The sequence below is a fragment of the Bufo bufo genome, chromosome 7 (assembly GCF_905171765.1).
Source record: "Bufo bufo chromosome 7, aBufBuf1.1, whole genome shotgun sequence".
NCBI classification, from domain to species: domain Eukaryota; kingdom Metazoa; phylum Chordata; class Amphibia; order Anura; family Bufonidae; genus Bufo; species Bufo bufo.
Genome location: NC_053395.1, coordinates 96,875,948 through 96,891,941, shown reverse-complemented (window position 1 = coordinate 96,891,941; position 15,994 = coordinate 96,875,948). Strand labels below are relative to the sequence as shown.

Here is a 15,994-nt window from a genome sequence, read left to right as displayed (position 1 = left end):
TCTACTAATTTCAAGAAAAGACCACTGATTGGGAGTTCTGAAGAGCTATTATGATACATGTATTTTAATATCATACTGCATATAATATTGTAACACAGTTTCTAAAAAAGTACTGAAGGTGGTGTAGATCCAGGAAAGCTGAGTTGTTTCAGCAAAGTGTAGTCTGCTGAGACACTTTTCTTTAAAGCATTTTATGGGCTGGATTTTTAAGGAATGGCAGATAGGTGTTGGTAGTGGGACTTCCCATTCCTTCCCCACTCCAGAGCACCACTTTCCACTAGCCTGAGGCAAAACCAGCTATAGCTGCTGGGCTTATTACTGTTTCTATAAATATAGGGCTGAAATGCTCATTCAGTGTCAGTGTTTACAGGCTGCATGACCTGTGGGCTGGGCAAAGCCTGATCCCACTATTGTATTGAAGTACCTAGGTGAGGTGAACTTCAGTATAGTTAGTGCCCAAATGGGCAGGTGTTTTGTTTGATGTTTATGTTCCTGTGAACTTATTTCAAAGTGACTGCATAACTTTGGCTGCTGGTATACTGTCATGGACAAAATAGACTGTAATTTGGATTTTTTAACCATTGGAGTCTCTGAAGTCTGTCATGGGCGACCCCCAACCCCCATGACAAGATCGCAACAATAGGTCTCTTTTTTTTCAACTTCATACTTTTACGGTGCTTTTTATTTGATTGTAAAAGTGTATTAAAACATATTCTTTCATCAATAAAATATATGCAATATAAATTTAATACGATCTTACCCAACTAAAAGAAAAGCCTTTACTCTTTGCTCAGGGCTCACACGTGCAATGTACTTCTTCGCTTCAACTTTGTTTCGCTGCTTCATACATATTTCAACATATGGCTTTAAAAAAAAAAATATATATATATGAATTTGTTATAAATACACTGTATATTGATCCTGATACATTGAAAGTTAATAAAAGCTATAATTAAACCTCATAGTTTAAGAAATGAAAATCCAGTTAAGTTATTTTGCAGCAATGGGCTTAAACTTTAAGTTTCATCAGTGCAGTGTTAATGTAACACAGCAGAGCAGACCCGCTGACTGTGCCTACTGAACACCCTGGTTTTCACCCCTGTACAGGAATCTTAACCTTAGAGCAGGGGCTGCCAAGCTGCTACCTCTAGGAGTAGTCTCTGTTAAGAGGCTGATGACCCATGTGGGTCAATAGACACCAGTGCATGAATAGGCAAAAGCATGGTTAGTAAACAAGCCAAGATCAAGACAGGCAGAGTTTGTGCAATAAGGTAGTTGTCAATAGATCAGGGTAGGTGGCACATAACAATATGGTGATTTGGCAGTGTTTAGGACAGGAAGCAAAGGGTCAATCCTATAAAAAAAAATGCAGTGGGGGCAAGAGAGGTCAGAACAATGCAATAACATACACCTTTGCAGGATTAGACAAGTTAGGAACCTATAGCTCAGGCACTTTCTAATAGAGGAATGCACCCTATATACACAAAGGAATATTGCCTTTGGATGGACAGATTAGCCCATACACATACTGGCCCTTTAGGAGCAGAGGAGAGCATGCACATCCTAAGGCCTAGTTTACGCCTCAGTGATTTGGTCAGTGTATGGTCAGTGATTTCCATCAGTGACTGTCCGCCAAAACCAGGTGCAGGTAACAAAACACAAAACAGGTGAAAATCTTCTCATTATTATCTCTTATTATTATTATCTGTGTTGGTTTTGGCTCACAATCACTGATGGAAATCACTGACCAAATCAAAGTGTAAGAGTGCACGCATCAGAAAGCTGGCAGTAATTGCCTGCAATAGAGCACAGCATGGAGTTACATGAAGAGGAGTACTCTGGCCGCCGTGTGCCAGGAAAGGTGAGATGCCAGCGGTATCACAGTATCCCCCCTATGCCTTCTCTTTGTTCCAGACAGTAGATGGAATTCTATTATAAGGAATGGAGTGTTTTGTCAGGTTTCCCAAACTTCTTAATATCAAGGATACTCTTTACCTCAAACTCATCTTCAGGACCAAAAGGGAGTGTGAGCAGAGACTGAAGTCCTGGAATTGCTGTTGAGCACCTGTGGTTAAACAAGTGATATGGAAGGAGTTGGGAATATGCAGAGAAGGTGGAAGGTGTAACTTGCAGCAAATAGGGTTGATCTCCTCCACAATATAAAAAGGACCCAAGAATCAAAAAGGGCTCTGGTCCCCCCTTTTAGAAACAACCTTTTGACCACCAGTGGCGATCCCCCAATTTGTCTGCTCATCATTTACCCTCTTCAATTACTGAACACGACCCCCTTTTCTCATCTTCTCACTCCTCGGGACCCCCCCTGGCAGCATCCCGGCACTGGTCCACTGGATCTTCATGGGATAGCTCCCATCCACAGGCGCCCGAAAGGGCACGCCCTGGCCCCAGGAACATAACCGATCTCGCAGCCATACCTCCCCAGGCAGTGGCGTACCGCCAATAGAGGCAGGGTACGCCACTGCTATGGGGCCCGCGGCACCGGGGGGCCCGGAGCGCTCGGAAGGCCCCGCCCCCTGCAACTGCGCTCACTGCAGGGCCGGCTCAGAGGCGGTCTGCACACTTAGAATTGGCTCCGAGTCCCAGCGCCGCCGATAATACACGCCCCCCCCCCCCCCGACTTCTCATTGACTCACTGACACTGTGCGCTCCCTAGGACCCAGCTGCGCTCCCTCGGCTCGTGCGTCTGCTGCGCCTGCACTGCTTCACATACTGGGCCAATCAGCATTAGCAGTGTGTTAAGATCCTGCTGCTGATTGGCCCAGCCAGTGCAGGCAGCAGGCGCGCACCCAGCAGCATGGAATGGAAGAACTTTAGAGTGAGTTGTGCTGCCCGGCCGCGACAGACGCCAGTGCCTTTTCCATCATCTCACAGCCAGTCCGGACCTGTGCCACTGCCAGCCGTCGTCCACACAGTAGGACTATCTTTACAACCGGGATCATTAATGAAAAAAATGTCTGTAGTGTACTAATAACAGTCTCCTAGCACTGGCGTAACTAGAAATGACTGGGCAGTGGGCCCCACAGGAAATTTTTGAAGGGCCCCCCCCAGCTGTTTGGCACCTCTGACCGGCAGAGACACTTGACTTCTTCCCTAATACAGTCCAAATTCTAATTATCGTCCAAAAGACAAGTCATGGAAATATATGTATACTGTAGTGTGATATTTTGACAGTAAAGGTAAGAATAAAGGTCTTCTGGTTAGTACAGTATACTTTCTATATTTCCATGACTTGTCTATTGGACGATAATTGGACTGTATTAGGGAAGTCAAGTGTCTCGGCTGGTCAGAGGTGCCGGACAGCTGGGAGGGGGGCAATTCAAAAATTTCCTGTGGGGCCCGTTCAAAAATTTCCTGTGGGGCCCAGTCATTTCTAATTACGCTAGTGCTAATAGAGACTGTATAAAACGTTCCAGTTCCAGAACTTCATATATAGGACTTTCTGAGGGCAGCAGCAAGCAGAGTTCCTGTGGGGGTGGGCGGTACTGTAGGCTCATAGAGGACTCAGGAATGTGCCCTTCCCCTCGCCCCCCCATGAACTCTGCTTGCTGTTAAAGGGAACCTGTCACCTCAAAAACACAAATAAAACCGCCAGCATTAGTCGTCCCCAGTCTGTTCATAATTAGAGATGAGCAAATTTCATATTTTAAAATTCGTTCACGCTTCGTTTGGTGGTAAATAGTGAATTGCATTATGGATTCCGTTACCATGGACCATAATGCAATTCCATGACGGAATGCATAACGGAATGCCTTTATAGGCAGCTTTATAGGCATTCCATTATTCATTCTGTCATAATAGAAGTCTAGGGCCTGCATAACGGATCCGTCCGGTTTGCGTTATGCTGGAGTCCTCAGTAGGTCATGTATACGTTTCTTTATTGGCAAATGGGGGTGTGGCAGGGGAGGAGCCAGGGCAGGAGGTGGGATGGGCCAAGGTAGTGGGCGGGGTTAAGGGGCCCAATTCAGATTCTTGCTATGGGGCCCAATGATTTCTATGTACGCCCCTGTCCCCAGGGGTCTCCCTCCTTTAACGAGGACTCTAGACTGCCGACCATGGCAGATTTACGTACCCTCATCTGCTCTGTAACCTCTAAGGCAGACCTGTCCAGTTTTGCTACTAACATCATACGAGAACGAGAACAGGAATTCTCCCAGATCCGCTCTGAACTGGCAGCAACTGACACAAGAGTGACCTCTGTCACACAAGACCATACCGCAATGTCAAAGCTCTACAAAATAAAAGCCAAATCCATGACGCCCAACTCTATGTCCTACAACAACACTTGGATGATATACAGAACAGCAGTCGCCGCAGCAATATACGGATTAGCTGTCTCCCAGAGTCAGTAGCCATGGCTGACTTACTGCCCACGATTGTGGGAATATTCAACAACATCTTAGGACGCCCGCAAGGTACTCCCATCGTGCCCTCAGGCCTCCTAATCCAGATGGCGCTAGACCTAGAGATGTCATTTTTAGAATCCATTTCTACGCAATCAAAGAGCAGATGCTGAACAAAGCTCGACAATCATCTCCTTTGTCTCATGAAGGGACCCCCATCACGCTGCTGCAAGACATTTTTTGTCACACTTGGCCGCCCTACGTCCTCTACTAGTTCCTCAGGGACCGTGGAATCACTTATCGCTGGGGCTACCCATTTGCCATGAATACAAATGCGTGGCTTTCGCGGATGATCTCTTGATTCTTATTTAACTAACTCCTGCATTTCTCTACCATCTTTGCTCCGTGAGATCTCCCGTTTTGGTGATGAGAAAGAATGACCCGTCCTAAGGAGGTGGGAGGGGTTGATCTTCCGGACTGTCGCCTATACAATCATTCTACTGCCTACGCTAGGCTTTGAGACATGATGCGCACTGATACCTCCAAATCCTGGGTACACATAGCACGGGACTCCTCCTCTTGTTCTCTGACAGTACTCCCCTGGTTGGTGGGTGCTCCACGCTCTACCTCTCCCACATTGTCCTTCATAACCTACCACATTTTTGTGATACTAGTGTAGTACAGTCGATATGAACCACATGAAGTTTCACCAAATATCCAGTCTGCAGGTTTGCAATAGGGTCATACCAATATACAGGAGCTGCAGCAATGATCACTTGTTAAAGGGGTTATCCGAGTTATGGGAAAAAAAATAAAACCTAACAAAATTAATCAGGATATACATATACATTAGTCAAGCTTGATTTTTTGAAAAAAAAACGATCTTTACACCTTTTCTAGGTTCTGTTATTGCTGTGTTTACATGCAGCAGTAACAACAATGACTCATCTCTCCCTCATGAATATTTGTGGGAGGGGTTGATCATCATGATGGCACTGTTTAGGGGAGGGGGGATCTGTGGATGGCACTGTTTAGGGGGGAGATCTGTGTGGATGGCACTGTTTAGGGGAGGGGGGATCTGTGGATGGCACTGTAGGGGGATCTGTGGATAGCACTGCCTGCCATCCACAGACCACAGATCCACCTACAGTGCCATCCACAGATCCCCCTCCCCGACGCTCACAGCAGCAGTACTAATCATTCACTTCATTTTTCTATGCAGAGCTATTTTATTATTATTTTGAAATCTATGAGTCTCTGACTCTTACTTTGCTGAGCTCCGGTAACAACAGCAGGCAGTGCAGGCAGCGTTCATTCACTGACGTCACGCGCCTGCTCCGCCTAGTGGGAGGAGCAGGCGCGTGACGTCAGTGACAGTGAGTGAGCGCCGCCCCCCGAACTGCCTGCTCTGCTATTACCGAAGTACAGAGGCAAGAATGCAAGTAAAGAGCGCACTACAGCTCCCTGTATATTCTAATCCCCAGGCAAGCGTCCCTGTCACCATGGGAACGCTTGGGGGTTAGAATATACCATCGGATTTGAGTTTTTTACGATCTCACTGAGCTCGAAAAACTCAGATCCGATGGTATATTCTAACCAGGCAAGCGTCCCCGTCACCATGGGAACGCCTGGGGGTTAGAATATTTTATACCATTGGATGGATCTTCTGACTGTCACTATGCTTGGCCAGCTCGGGGCCCCAACCAGTTTGGGGCCCCAAGCTATTGCTGGTTTTGCCTGACCTATTAGCCGAAGGGAGGAACTTTGAGGTAGCCGCGGCACAAGTGAGGATCGCGCATGCGCGATCAACTCACAGCCGCACGGACTGTAATCCAGAGAGGTGGGGGCGTGGCCAAGGCTGATGACGTTCCGTTTACATGGCTTAGTCACTCCGACAAGCAGAGAGCTCCATGTAAACGGAACGTCACAGCTGATGACGTGGGCGGTCACATGACTCTTTAGTGTAGCAGAGAAACGGCACAAGATAGGTACAGCAAGTTATTTAGGAAAACTAATGTATAGGGGAAATAAAGCCATAGAGAGAAATTAAGTTAACTCGGATAACCCCTTTAAATATAGTTCCATATAGTTCCATATATTCATAAGCTGTTAGCAGAGAGTCAGGACATGCTAAATAAACCTCTTCAAATGTGCTATTAGATAACTGAGGAAAGTTTTAACAGACAGAGTCTTTACAGTGGACTCTTCCAGAAAGCCCCCTGTGTATTCTGCTACTTGGTTTGGTCTCCTCAGTGCAGACATTTACTGTGAAGGAGGTAGGATCTCTGTCTAAGTTCTCTAAAGCTAAAGTTCATTTATCTATTGTAAAAAGTTATAATATATACCCATAATAGTTCTGTAGAATGGAAAGAGGTGACTGTATGTTTTTTAGCAGCCTTGAAGCCCCGCAGCACATGCTAGGCTGAGTAGATGATGTACAGTTAGAGAGCCGTGTGCTCTTCCTAAAATGGCTGCAAGACATGCTGTATTCCAGGTCACCAAGCTGCAATATCTTTGTAAATGATTTTCTCTTGTTCATTTTTCTGTATGCTTTGTTATATCCTATAACATGTATGTGGGAATGTAATATAATGACTGCCTGTTATGATATAGGTGGGCTGGTGACCTGGCTGTATACCACATAGTGGCAGTGTTTCCCTGTTGTATTACAGGTATGTTGCTGTTATCTTCATATACTTGTTCAATGTAAAATCCACTATAAGATCACTGTTTTATAATATATTTAGAGTGCAGACATTTACTGTGAAGGAGGTGGGCTGGTGACCTGGCTGTATACCACATAGTGGCAGTGTTTCCCTGTTGTATTACAGGCTCCAGCCAAATGCACTCCACCTCAATAAAGCTTTAAACCACAGAAGAGCTGAGTGTCGGCCCGTAGAGTCCACTTAGAGTTTATGCCTGGAGGAGCTGGTGACCGAGTGAGTGTGAAAGCTGGAGGTGTCGCAGATGGTGCAAGGAAAAGAGGGTTACACTAGCGACCATTAGCCGTTACACCTCCCTCATTTACCCTAAAGGCTCCCTTGTCCAGATTGCTGATCACCCACGTTTCCCCCTAGGGCACTCCCCCTCATCTTTTCTCCATGGCACAAAAATACGCCCACTCAGGTTCTGTCATGTCCTTTCAGGACCCTCCCTGAAACCTTTGCCTCTACTGTTAGACACTAGCAACCAATTGGCATGAAACTCTTTTGAATACCTACAACTCCAGCATTTCTACTCTTCTATATGCATGACCCACACACTGACCCGGAACCTGTCGGCATTCGAACAATTATGCATGACACAGTCAGCGATACTTAGAAATATATCAGTCATATACAAGTTACTCTTACATCAATGCTCTGTCAGGCCTGGGAACGTGACCTGGGTATTCACCTCACCCCTTCTTAGTGGAACAGGAGCTTCCTTCTGTCTCATAAAGCACTGATCTCCACTAAGGCCCTGTAAATGAGTTATAAGATTGTCTCCCGATGGTATAGGGTGCCCTTGCTTCTCCATAAATGGTTCCCCACAGTATCGGACCGCTGTTGGAGATGTCACACATAGGAAGGTACGATGATTCACATCTGGTGGCACTGTGCTGTCCTACACCCCTTTTGGGACTCTGTACACAAGACAAGCCGAGAAGTGACGGGCATTCTTATTCCAAATTCCCCTGAATCTCTCCTATTGTTTGTGCTTGATCTTAACATCCCTGCCTATAAGGACTCACTTCTTAAGTATATGGTTCAGGCAGCAAAAGCAGTCATTCCACGACACTGGAAATCCCCCTCCCCACCCTTACTAGACGAATGGTTTGAGGAAGTCGCCCTATATCAGCAGATGGAAATCTAATTATCCTAACCCCCTCAGACTCGCGATTTTTGAGAACCTGGAGTCAGTGGGACATGTTCTGTTCCTCGGAGACGTTCCGGAACCTACAGCTGTGAGTCAAACACATTCTGCCTCCTACCCCTCTTTCCTTCCTCTCTCCCACTTTCTTTTTGTTTCCTTTCCTTTCTTTTTTCTTTCTAGTCACTCAAGCAGTTGTTATGCTTTATGTATGATTATTCGCCCTCATCCATGCTTGTTGCATGGTTTGGCATGTATGTGAAGCAATAGGACTTACACATTCAGAGATTCCATCCTGGCTCCAGATCACAGACTTGGCGGACCTTACCAAACTCCCAGAAATACTCCATGGAAAAAAGCTAAAGGTCATCAATCCCGAAGACGCACTCCGATTTCTGGGGACTGATGTGCACCCCTTAGAAGGTTATATGTCTGCAGCAGACTGCATAGCTGTTTTGTGTTTTCTTTGATACTTATTCAATGTTCACAAATTCTCTATTATAGTACCCATAGTCGTCCATAGTAGTCAACCAACTGTCACAGCCTTCTCATAAAAGCATAAATATGGGTCCATCTTTGAATGGTTAAATTTGGGAAATTGGCTATTCCACAGCTCCAATTTTAGCTCATGGAGGGCCACAGAAATGTCGGGTCTCTCAATGTAGCCACCCCCAGTTAGAGCTTTGGTGCTCATTGTAGCGATTAAGGGGGGAAAAATGCCTCTTACCCCGGTAGGGTATTAGCTAATAGCAATTTTTGTTGGTGCTACTCTGAATACGTTTATTGTATTTGGTTTACTTGCGTTCTTTTGCCTTTTTAGTTTTATATGGCTAATATCAACGTGGTAACGTGGAATGCGTGAGGAATAAGCTCCCCACAAAAAAGATACTGTATCATCCAACACGTACGCTCATGTCATCCACAACAATAAGGGAGGCACATAAAACAGTAATAAGGGGAGAGCTGATTGCCCTGGGAACATATCTCATTAAAAGGAGACAACAAGAGGTGGAGGAGATCCTGAAAGATATCTCAAAATTGGAACAACAACAGAAAAATATCCTCTAGCGCAGCAGGGGTTTGCCGAACTTACGATTCAGAGAGAAAAACGTAGTCAAATAATGAACCAGAAAGCTGCGAGGGCATATCTTTATGCCCTGCATAAGATATATATATACATGGTAATACATACATCGGCTCTAGATTAATAGCGCTTTTGGCGAAGCATAGACAGGCCCAAATGTTTATTAGAGAGATTAAGAACTCCGCAGGTGAATCAGTTAGTGACACAAAAGATATAGCGGAACAATTTGAAAAGTTTTTTGCGTCCCTGTATAACTTAAGAGCTGACGACACACTTCAATTCACTCTGACCCGTCAGGATAGGATAGAGCAGTTTTTACACTCCCTACAATTACCCTGCTTGACAGAGTCACAGAAACAACAATTGGCGATCCCCTTCTCCCTGCAGTTACTGCAGGTAGCTCTAAAAGAAACCCAAGATTTACAAGATGTTAAAACACCAGCCGGATTGTCAGGAGCCCACATATACACTCACCTAAAGAATTATTGGGAACACCATACTAATACGGTGTTGGACTCCCTTTTGCCTTCAGAACTGCCTTAATTCTACATGGCATTGATTCAACAAGGTGCTGATAGCATTCTTTAGAAATGTTGGCCCATATTGATAGGATAGCATCTTGCAGTTGATGGAGATTTGAGGGATGCACATCCAGGGCACGAAGCTCCCGTTCCACCACATCCCAAAGATGCTCTATTGGGTTGAGATCTGGTGACTGTGGGGGCAATTTTAGTACAGTGAACTCATTGTCATGTTCAAGAAACCAATTTGAAATGATTCGAGCTTTGTGACATGGTGCATTATCCTGCTGGAAGTAGCCATCAGAGGATGGATACATGTTCTCATTCTGTTCACGCCAAATTCGGACTCTACCATTTGAATGTCTCAACAGAAATCGAGACTCATCAGACCAGGCAACATTTTTCCAGTCTTCAACAGTCCAATTTTGGTGAGCTCGTGCAAATTGTAGTCTCTTTTTCCTATTTGTAGTGGAGATGAGTGGTACCCGGTGGGGTCTTCTGCTGTTGTAGCCCATCCGCCTCAAGGTTGTGCGTGTTGTAGCTTCACAAATGCTTTGCTGCATACCTCGGTTGTAACGAGTGGTTATTTCAGTCAACGTTGCTCTTCTATCAGCTTGAATCAGTCGGCCCATTCTCCTCTGACCTCTAGCATCCACAAGGCATTTTCGCCCACAGGACTGCCGCATACTGGATGTTTTTCCCTTTTTACACCATTCTTTGTAAACCCTAGAAATGGTTGTGCGTGAAAATCCCAGTAACTGAGCAGATTGTGAATCACCTTTCTTTCCCATTCTGACATTCAGTTTGGAGTTCAGGAGATTGTCTTGACCAGGACCACACCCCTAAATGCATTGAAGCAACTTCCATGTGATTGGTTGACTAGATAATTGCATTAATGAGAAATAGAACAGGTGTTCCTAATAATTCTTCAGGTGAGTGTATAGCTGCCTGGGAAAAAGAACTAAATGTCAAGCTCTCTACAGAAGAGAAATCTCTTGTATACAGAAACTCATGTGGCCCATGTAGATGTACCATCATGCAGGAATCCTCGTATAAGGTAGTCAGTAGATGGTATAAAGCCCCAGTGGTATTACTTGCGATGCATCCCCTTCTCCCTGCATCCTGTTGAAGGTGTCAATCTGAGATAGGTTCTTACCTACATTTGTGGTGGGACTGCACCTTGTTAACTCTCTTTTGGCGCCAGGTACAGACGGTACTAGAGAAGGTGTGCCCGGGATTCCCAGCTTTAACACCAAAGATAATATTTCTAAACCTAATACCATCCTTTTCAAATACCTCTAACCACAACTTATGGAGGCAGATGGTTCTAACAGCTAAAAGTATGATTCCACTCTACTGGAAACAAACAATAATGCCCTCCCTGTCCCATTGGATACGGAAGGTAAATCAAATAGCCAGATCAGAAGAGTTGGGGGCACAGACGGGGTTTGCGATGGCCAAATACACCAAGATCTCAGATGAGATTCGCCTGAAGTAATGATTCACATAAATTTGTGAATAATATTGGTGAGCTTTTCCCATTTTCTAGTTTGGGGAGGATTCCTCGCGCAGCTCACTCTCTTTATCCATGTCTTCAAGTAAATTCTTCATAAATCGTGCCTTCTGTGTTACTTCTTAAAGTACTATACGGTACGTTCAAGTTTGTAACTTCCCATCTAAAGTGAGAGATCCACGTGGATCTCTCTTTGTGTTGATACTGTACACCGTGTGTCATATTGTTAACTTAGGAAAAAGAAATAATTACAAAACAAAACACTTGAATAAGAAAAAGTGAGCTTATAGGAAGGAAGCCTCAAATTTATGTTTTTAAAGGAGAGCCAGACTCTGTCTACTGAAGAGAAATGCAGTGGTCACATGCATTTCCGGTCAGAAAATCTTTTCATGTGTACAACTGCGTGGACCAAGGAGACTTTAGTCTCCTGCCAGTTCTGGAGAAAGTCCTTGAGATCAGAATCAGCAGGTGGCACGTCAGAGAAAACTGGAAGTGGAATCCGCCAATGCTGCCCATATGCACTGTAGAATGGAGAATTACCAGTAGACTTGCCTGAGTAGTAGTTATAGGAAAATTTGGTGCAGGCAAGCAAAGGCACAAAATCATCCTGAGTTGAAATGTCACAGATAATTCTCCAATACTTGGTTAATGTGTTCAACCTGTCCAGTGGACTTAGGATAAAATGCTGATGAGAAATCCAACTTGACATTCAGCAATCTACATACAGTAATCCTCCAGAACCTGGATGTAAATTGAACTTCCTGATCAAAGATTATATCCTAGGGAAAGCCATGCAGTTGGAAAATGTGTTTGATGGATAGGTTGGCAAGATGAACAATAGGGGGGGAGAGCATTGAGAGAAGCAAAATAAGCAATTTTGGAGAAATGGCTCACAGCTACACAGATCACAGTACAAACAGAGAATGGAGGCACATACGTGAAAAAGTCCATAGCAATATGCTGCATGTTGCCACAGGGAGTCTGACACAGGTAAAAGAAGGAGAGGATCCACTGGTCTTTGATGAAGACTTGTTTTGTTCACATGTGGGACAGGAGAAAACATAATCATGGACTTCCTCTGATAGCATAGGTCACCATTAGTGTCGGGAAATTAAATTCAATGTCTGGGTGGCCCGAAATTTCTTTTTTTATGTCAGATAATTTTTATTAATAGTTTTTTATGAAAAACAAAAACAACCCCCCTCCCCTTTTCTTTGCAGGACTGCAACTTAGAGAAGGTCCATAGGGAAGTAACTGTTAATGGTTCTCTAATAAAATTCGGAATTGTACATTACCACTTGACTGTGATTCTTCTTTTGATACTTCTGTTGTTCTTCTGTGTCACATATATTCATACTCATCTCACATTCTCATGCACACTACTTTAGTAATGCCTCAGCTGATAGGCTAGCCCCCATCTAGCATATCCTCATGCCAGATGATAAACACCCCACATCTCTCCTCTTACAGCTTTATCATTATAATTATACACTCCTACTGTATTTTTAGTCTCCAAGCATCTTCAAATTTCTTGATATTAACTCTTTTCTGATATACAAATCTCTCCAATTGTATCAAGGTGTGAACTTTCTCTACCAATTCTTGTACTTTTGGAGGATTTGAAGCAATCCAATAATATGCAATTAATTTCCCTGTCTGATATAATATACGTAAAATAGCTATTCTCTTTTCTGGAGTTACAGACAATGTCTTAACATATCCCAATATACTGTACATACCAAGGCTGGGAGATGCTGCCGGTGGGTGTCCTAGTATAATAGCGCTTCTGCACGTTCCCACTTCCGTTCCCCTTCCTTTTTTACACCCTGTTTATTCATTCCCCACTTATCCGGGCACTCTTATGGGCCCTAATACAGTTTGTACATTTTGCTCCTCAACCTACTGGTCACTATCATCATCCTCCGCCACCCCCCCTCCCCCAGCTTCGATCCCCATATATACACATGTAATTGTCCCTAATGCTCCCGGGGGCAATCAATTTCCCCTGTATAATCTTCCCGCGTTATCATCACTTACTAATTACATTCATTCATATAACACAACCTATCTCCTAAATGCCGGCTGTAGCCCTGCCTCTCCACTAGTGCGACCCGGTCCTGCCTCCAACCCGCCCTGCTGTCTCTGCTCGTGTACTCTGTGCGCTCCCCACAACCACGCCCCCGTACGGACGCCCCGCCTATGAACCCAGGCAGGCCCTCCCATTCATCTCCTCTCTTGGACTCCGTGCGCTCCCCATAACCCGGCCCCCCACACGGACACTCCTCCTATGGACCCTGCCAGGCCCTCTCATCCACCCCCCCTTATCTGCAGCAGCGCGGGTACTGAAGAGCTTTCTACACGTGCCTCTGAACGAGCCGCGGCACTCATCCTGCTCATCTGGCTCAGGTAATACATACCGGTATCAAAGCGCTCCTTCAATAGTTAAAGGGGTTGGCCACTCTTTAAATACTCTCCACTACAGTGTGGCAGGCAGGGAAAAAATGAAGCTCCTAATATACTTCATTAAACACATCTGCCTGCTTTTCTTTCAGTTATAAGCCACTCCCCCTTAGTCCTGCTCTACCTTGCAGCTGAGTTCGTCCATGGCTGCACGCAACATGGAGGAGCTTGAGAGGAAGCTTGTCCATGCGCATGTGCAGTCTGCTCCTGTCAGTGGTCGGCTCCCTGCTGCCCGCTCCAACTCAGACGGGAATCAGCTGCTTGTTCCCTCTCTACAAACAGCTGATTCCTGTCAGAAGCTGGATGTAATAAAAACCTTCAGAGTCTCTACTGCAGAAGCTACTTAGTCAATCCCCATCCCCCCTGCATTATCACCACACAGCCGACCCTCTAAGCCATGCCCACCGGTTCCATTAGGCCATGCCCCCTGCAACCAACAGGGAAAGCAGGACATCTAACCAGGAATTATGATTTTGTGTGTGTCTGTATAAATATATATTTATATTGGAGTGCTGCCTGCTTTTTGGATTATATATATATTTATATATACAAAAATCGCGTCCACGTGGGTGAATAATCTTTTTTCTATTTTCATCTAATGAGAGTGCTGTTGTTTTGCTATATATATATATATATATATATATATATATATATATATATATATACATACAGTACAGACCAAAAGTTTGGACACACTTTCTCATACAAAGAGTTTTCTTTATTTTCATGACTATGAAAATTGTAGATTCACACTGAAGGCATCAAAACTATGAATTAACACATGTGGAATTATATACATAACAAACAAGTGTGAAACAACTGAAAATGTCATATTCTAGGTTCTTCAAAGTAGCCACCTTTTGCTTTGATTACTGCTTTGCATTCTCTTGATGAGCTTCAAGAGGTAGTCCCCTGAAATGGTTTTCACTTCACAGGTGTGCCCTGTCAGGTTTAATAAGTGGTATTTCTTGCCTTATAAATGGGGTTGGGACCATCAGTTGCGTTGAGGAGAAGTCAGGTGGATACACAGCTGATAGTCCTACTGAATAGACTGTTAGAATTTGTATTATGGCAAGAAAAAAGCAGCCAAGTAAAGAAAAACTAGTGGCCATCATTACTTTAAGAAATGAAGGTCAGTCAGTCAGCCGAAAAATTGGGAAAACTTTGAAAGTAAGGGCTATTTGACCATTAAGGAGAGTGATGGGGTGCTGCGCCAGATGACCTGGCCTCCACAGTCACCGGACCTGAACCCAATCGAGATGATTTGGGGCGAGCTGGACCGCAGAGTGAAGGCAAAAGGGCCAACAAGTGCTAAGCATCTCAGGGAACTCCTTCAAGACTGTTGGAAGACCATTTCAGGGGACTACCTCTTGAAGCTCATCAAGAGAATGCCAAGAGTGTGCAAAGCAGTAATCAAAGCAAAAGGTGGCTACTTTGAAGAACCTAGAATATGACATATTTTCAGTTGTTTCACACTTGTTTGCTATGTATATAATTCCACATGTGTTAATTCATATTTTTGATGCCTTCAGTCATGAAAATAAAGAAAAGTCTTTGAATGAGAAGGTGTGTCCAAACTTTTGGTCTGTACTGTATATATATATATATATATATATATATACACATACACACACGTCCAGTGTGGACCAGCACCTGGGTCCAGTAAAATGGAAAGGAAAAAAAGCCAGCAGCACTCCAGATGATGAAGAAAACGTGTGGTTTATTGACCCAAAAATGAAGCAACGTTTCAACAGCTCATTGCTGTCTTTATCAAGCCTACTGCACATGTGGTACAAGCATGTGATATATAGAGACATTGATCAACCAAAGATTAACATCAATTAGGAATATATAAGTAAAAAACATACATACAGTGATGTCTGTGAATATACAAATCCATGTAGAAAACCGTCATAAAGAGACAAAGATAATGCATATAAAAACGTAAATATAGGATACAACATTCTTGTATTACATAAAAAAGATCCTGATGAGTGCAGGTGAACCCAATACATAAGTGAAATTAAAAGAACTCACTGTCAGCTGTGTGACTGTATGCAATCTACATCGCATGTTCAGCGGCGTTCCCATTAACCCACCGCGCATCCGCGGGAGGAACAAATATCGCGATCCTGCCGGCGTCCAGATACTGAATGGAAACCACAACAAAGATGGCCGGAGTAGCCTCACACACAATGTGCGCATG

The 15,994-nt window shown here is 44.3% G+C and overlaps 1 protein-coding gene across 3 annotated transcripts in view; it reads right to left on the bottom strand.

The window, feature by feature from the left end:
* Positions 1–15,994, bottom strand: part of VPS16 (VPS16 core subunit of CORVET and HOPS complexes) — a 558,269-nt gene that overhangs the window by 19,321 nt on the left and 522,954 nt on the right. For 2 of the 3 annotated variants that reach the window (XM_040439647.1, XM_040439648.1), the window contains one exon: positions 761–864. In XM_040439647.1, coding sequence (XP_040295581.1) covers positions 761–864 — 104 coding nt within the window. The remainder of the gene's footprint in view (positions 1–760; positions 865–15,994) is intronic. The other variant, XM_040439649.1, reaches the window with a different exon arrangement.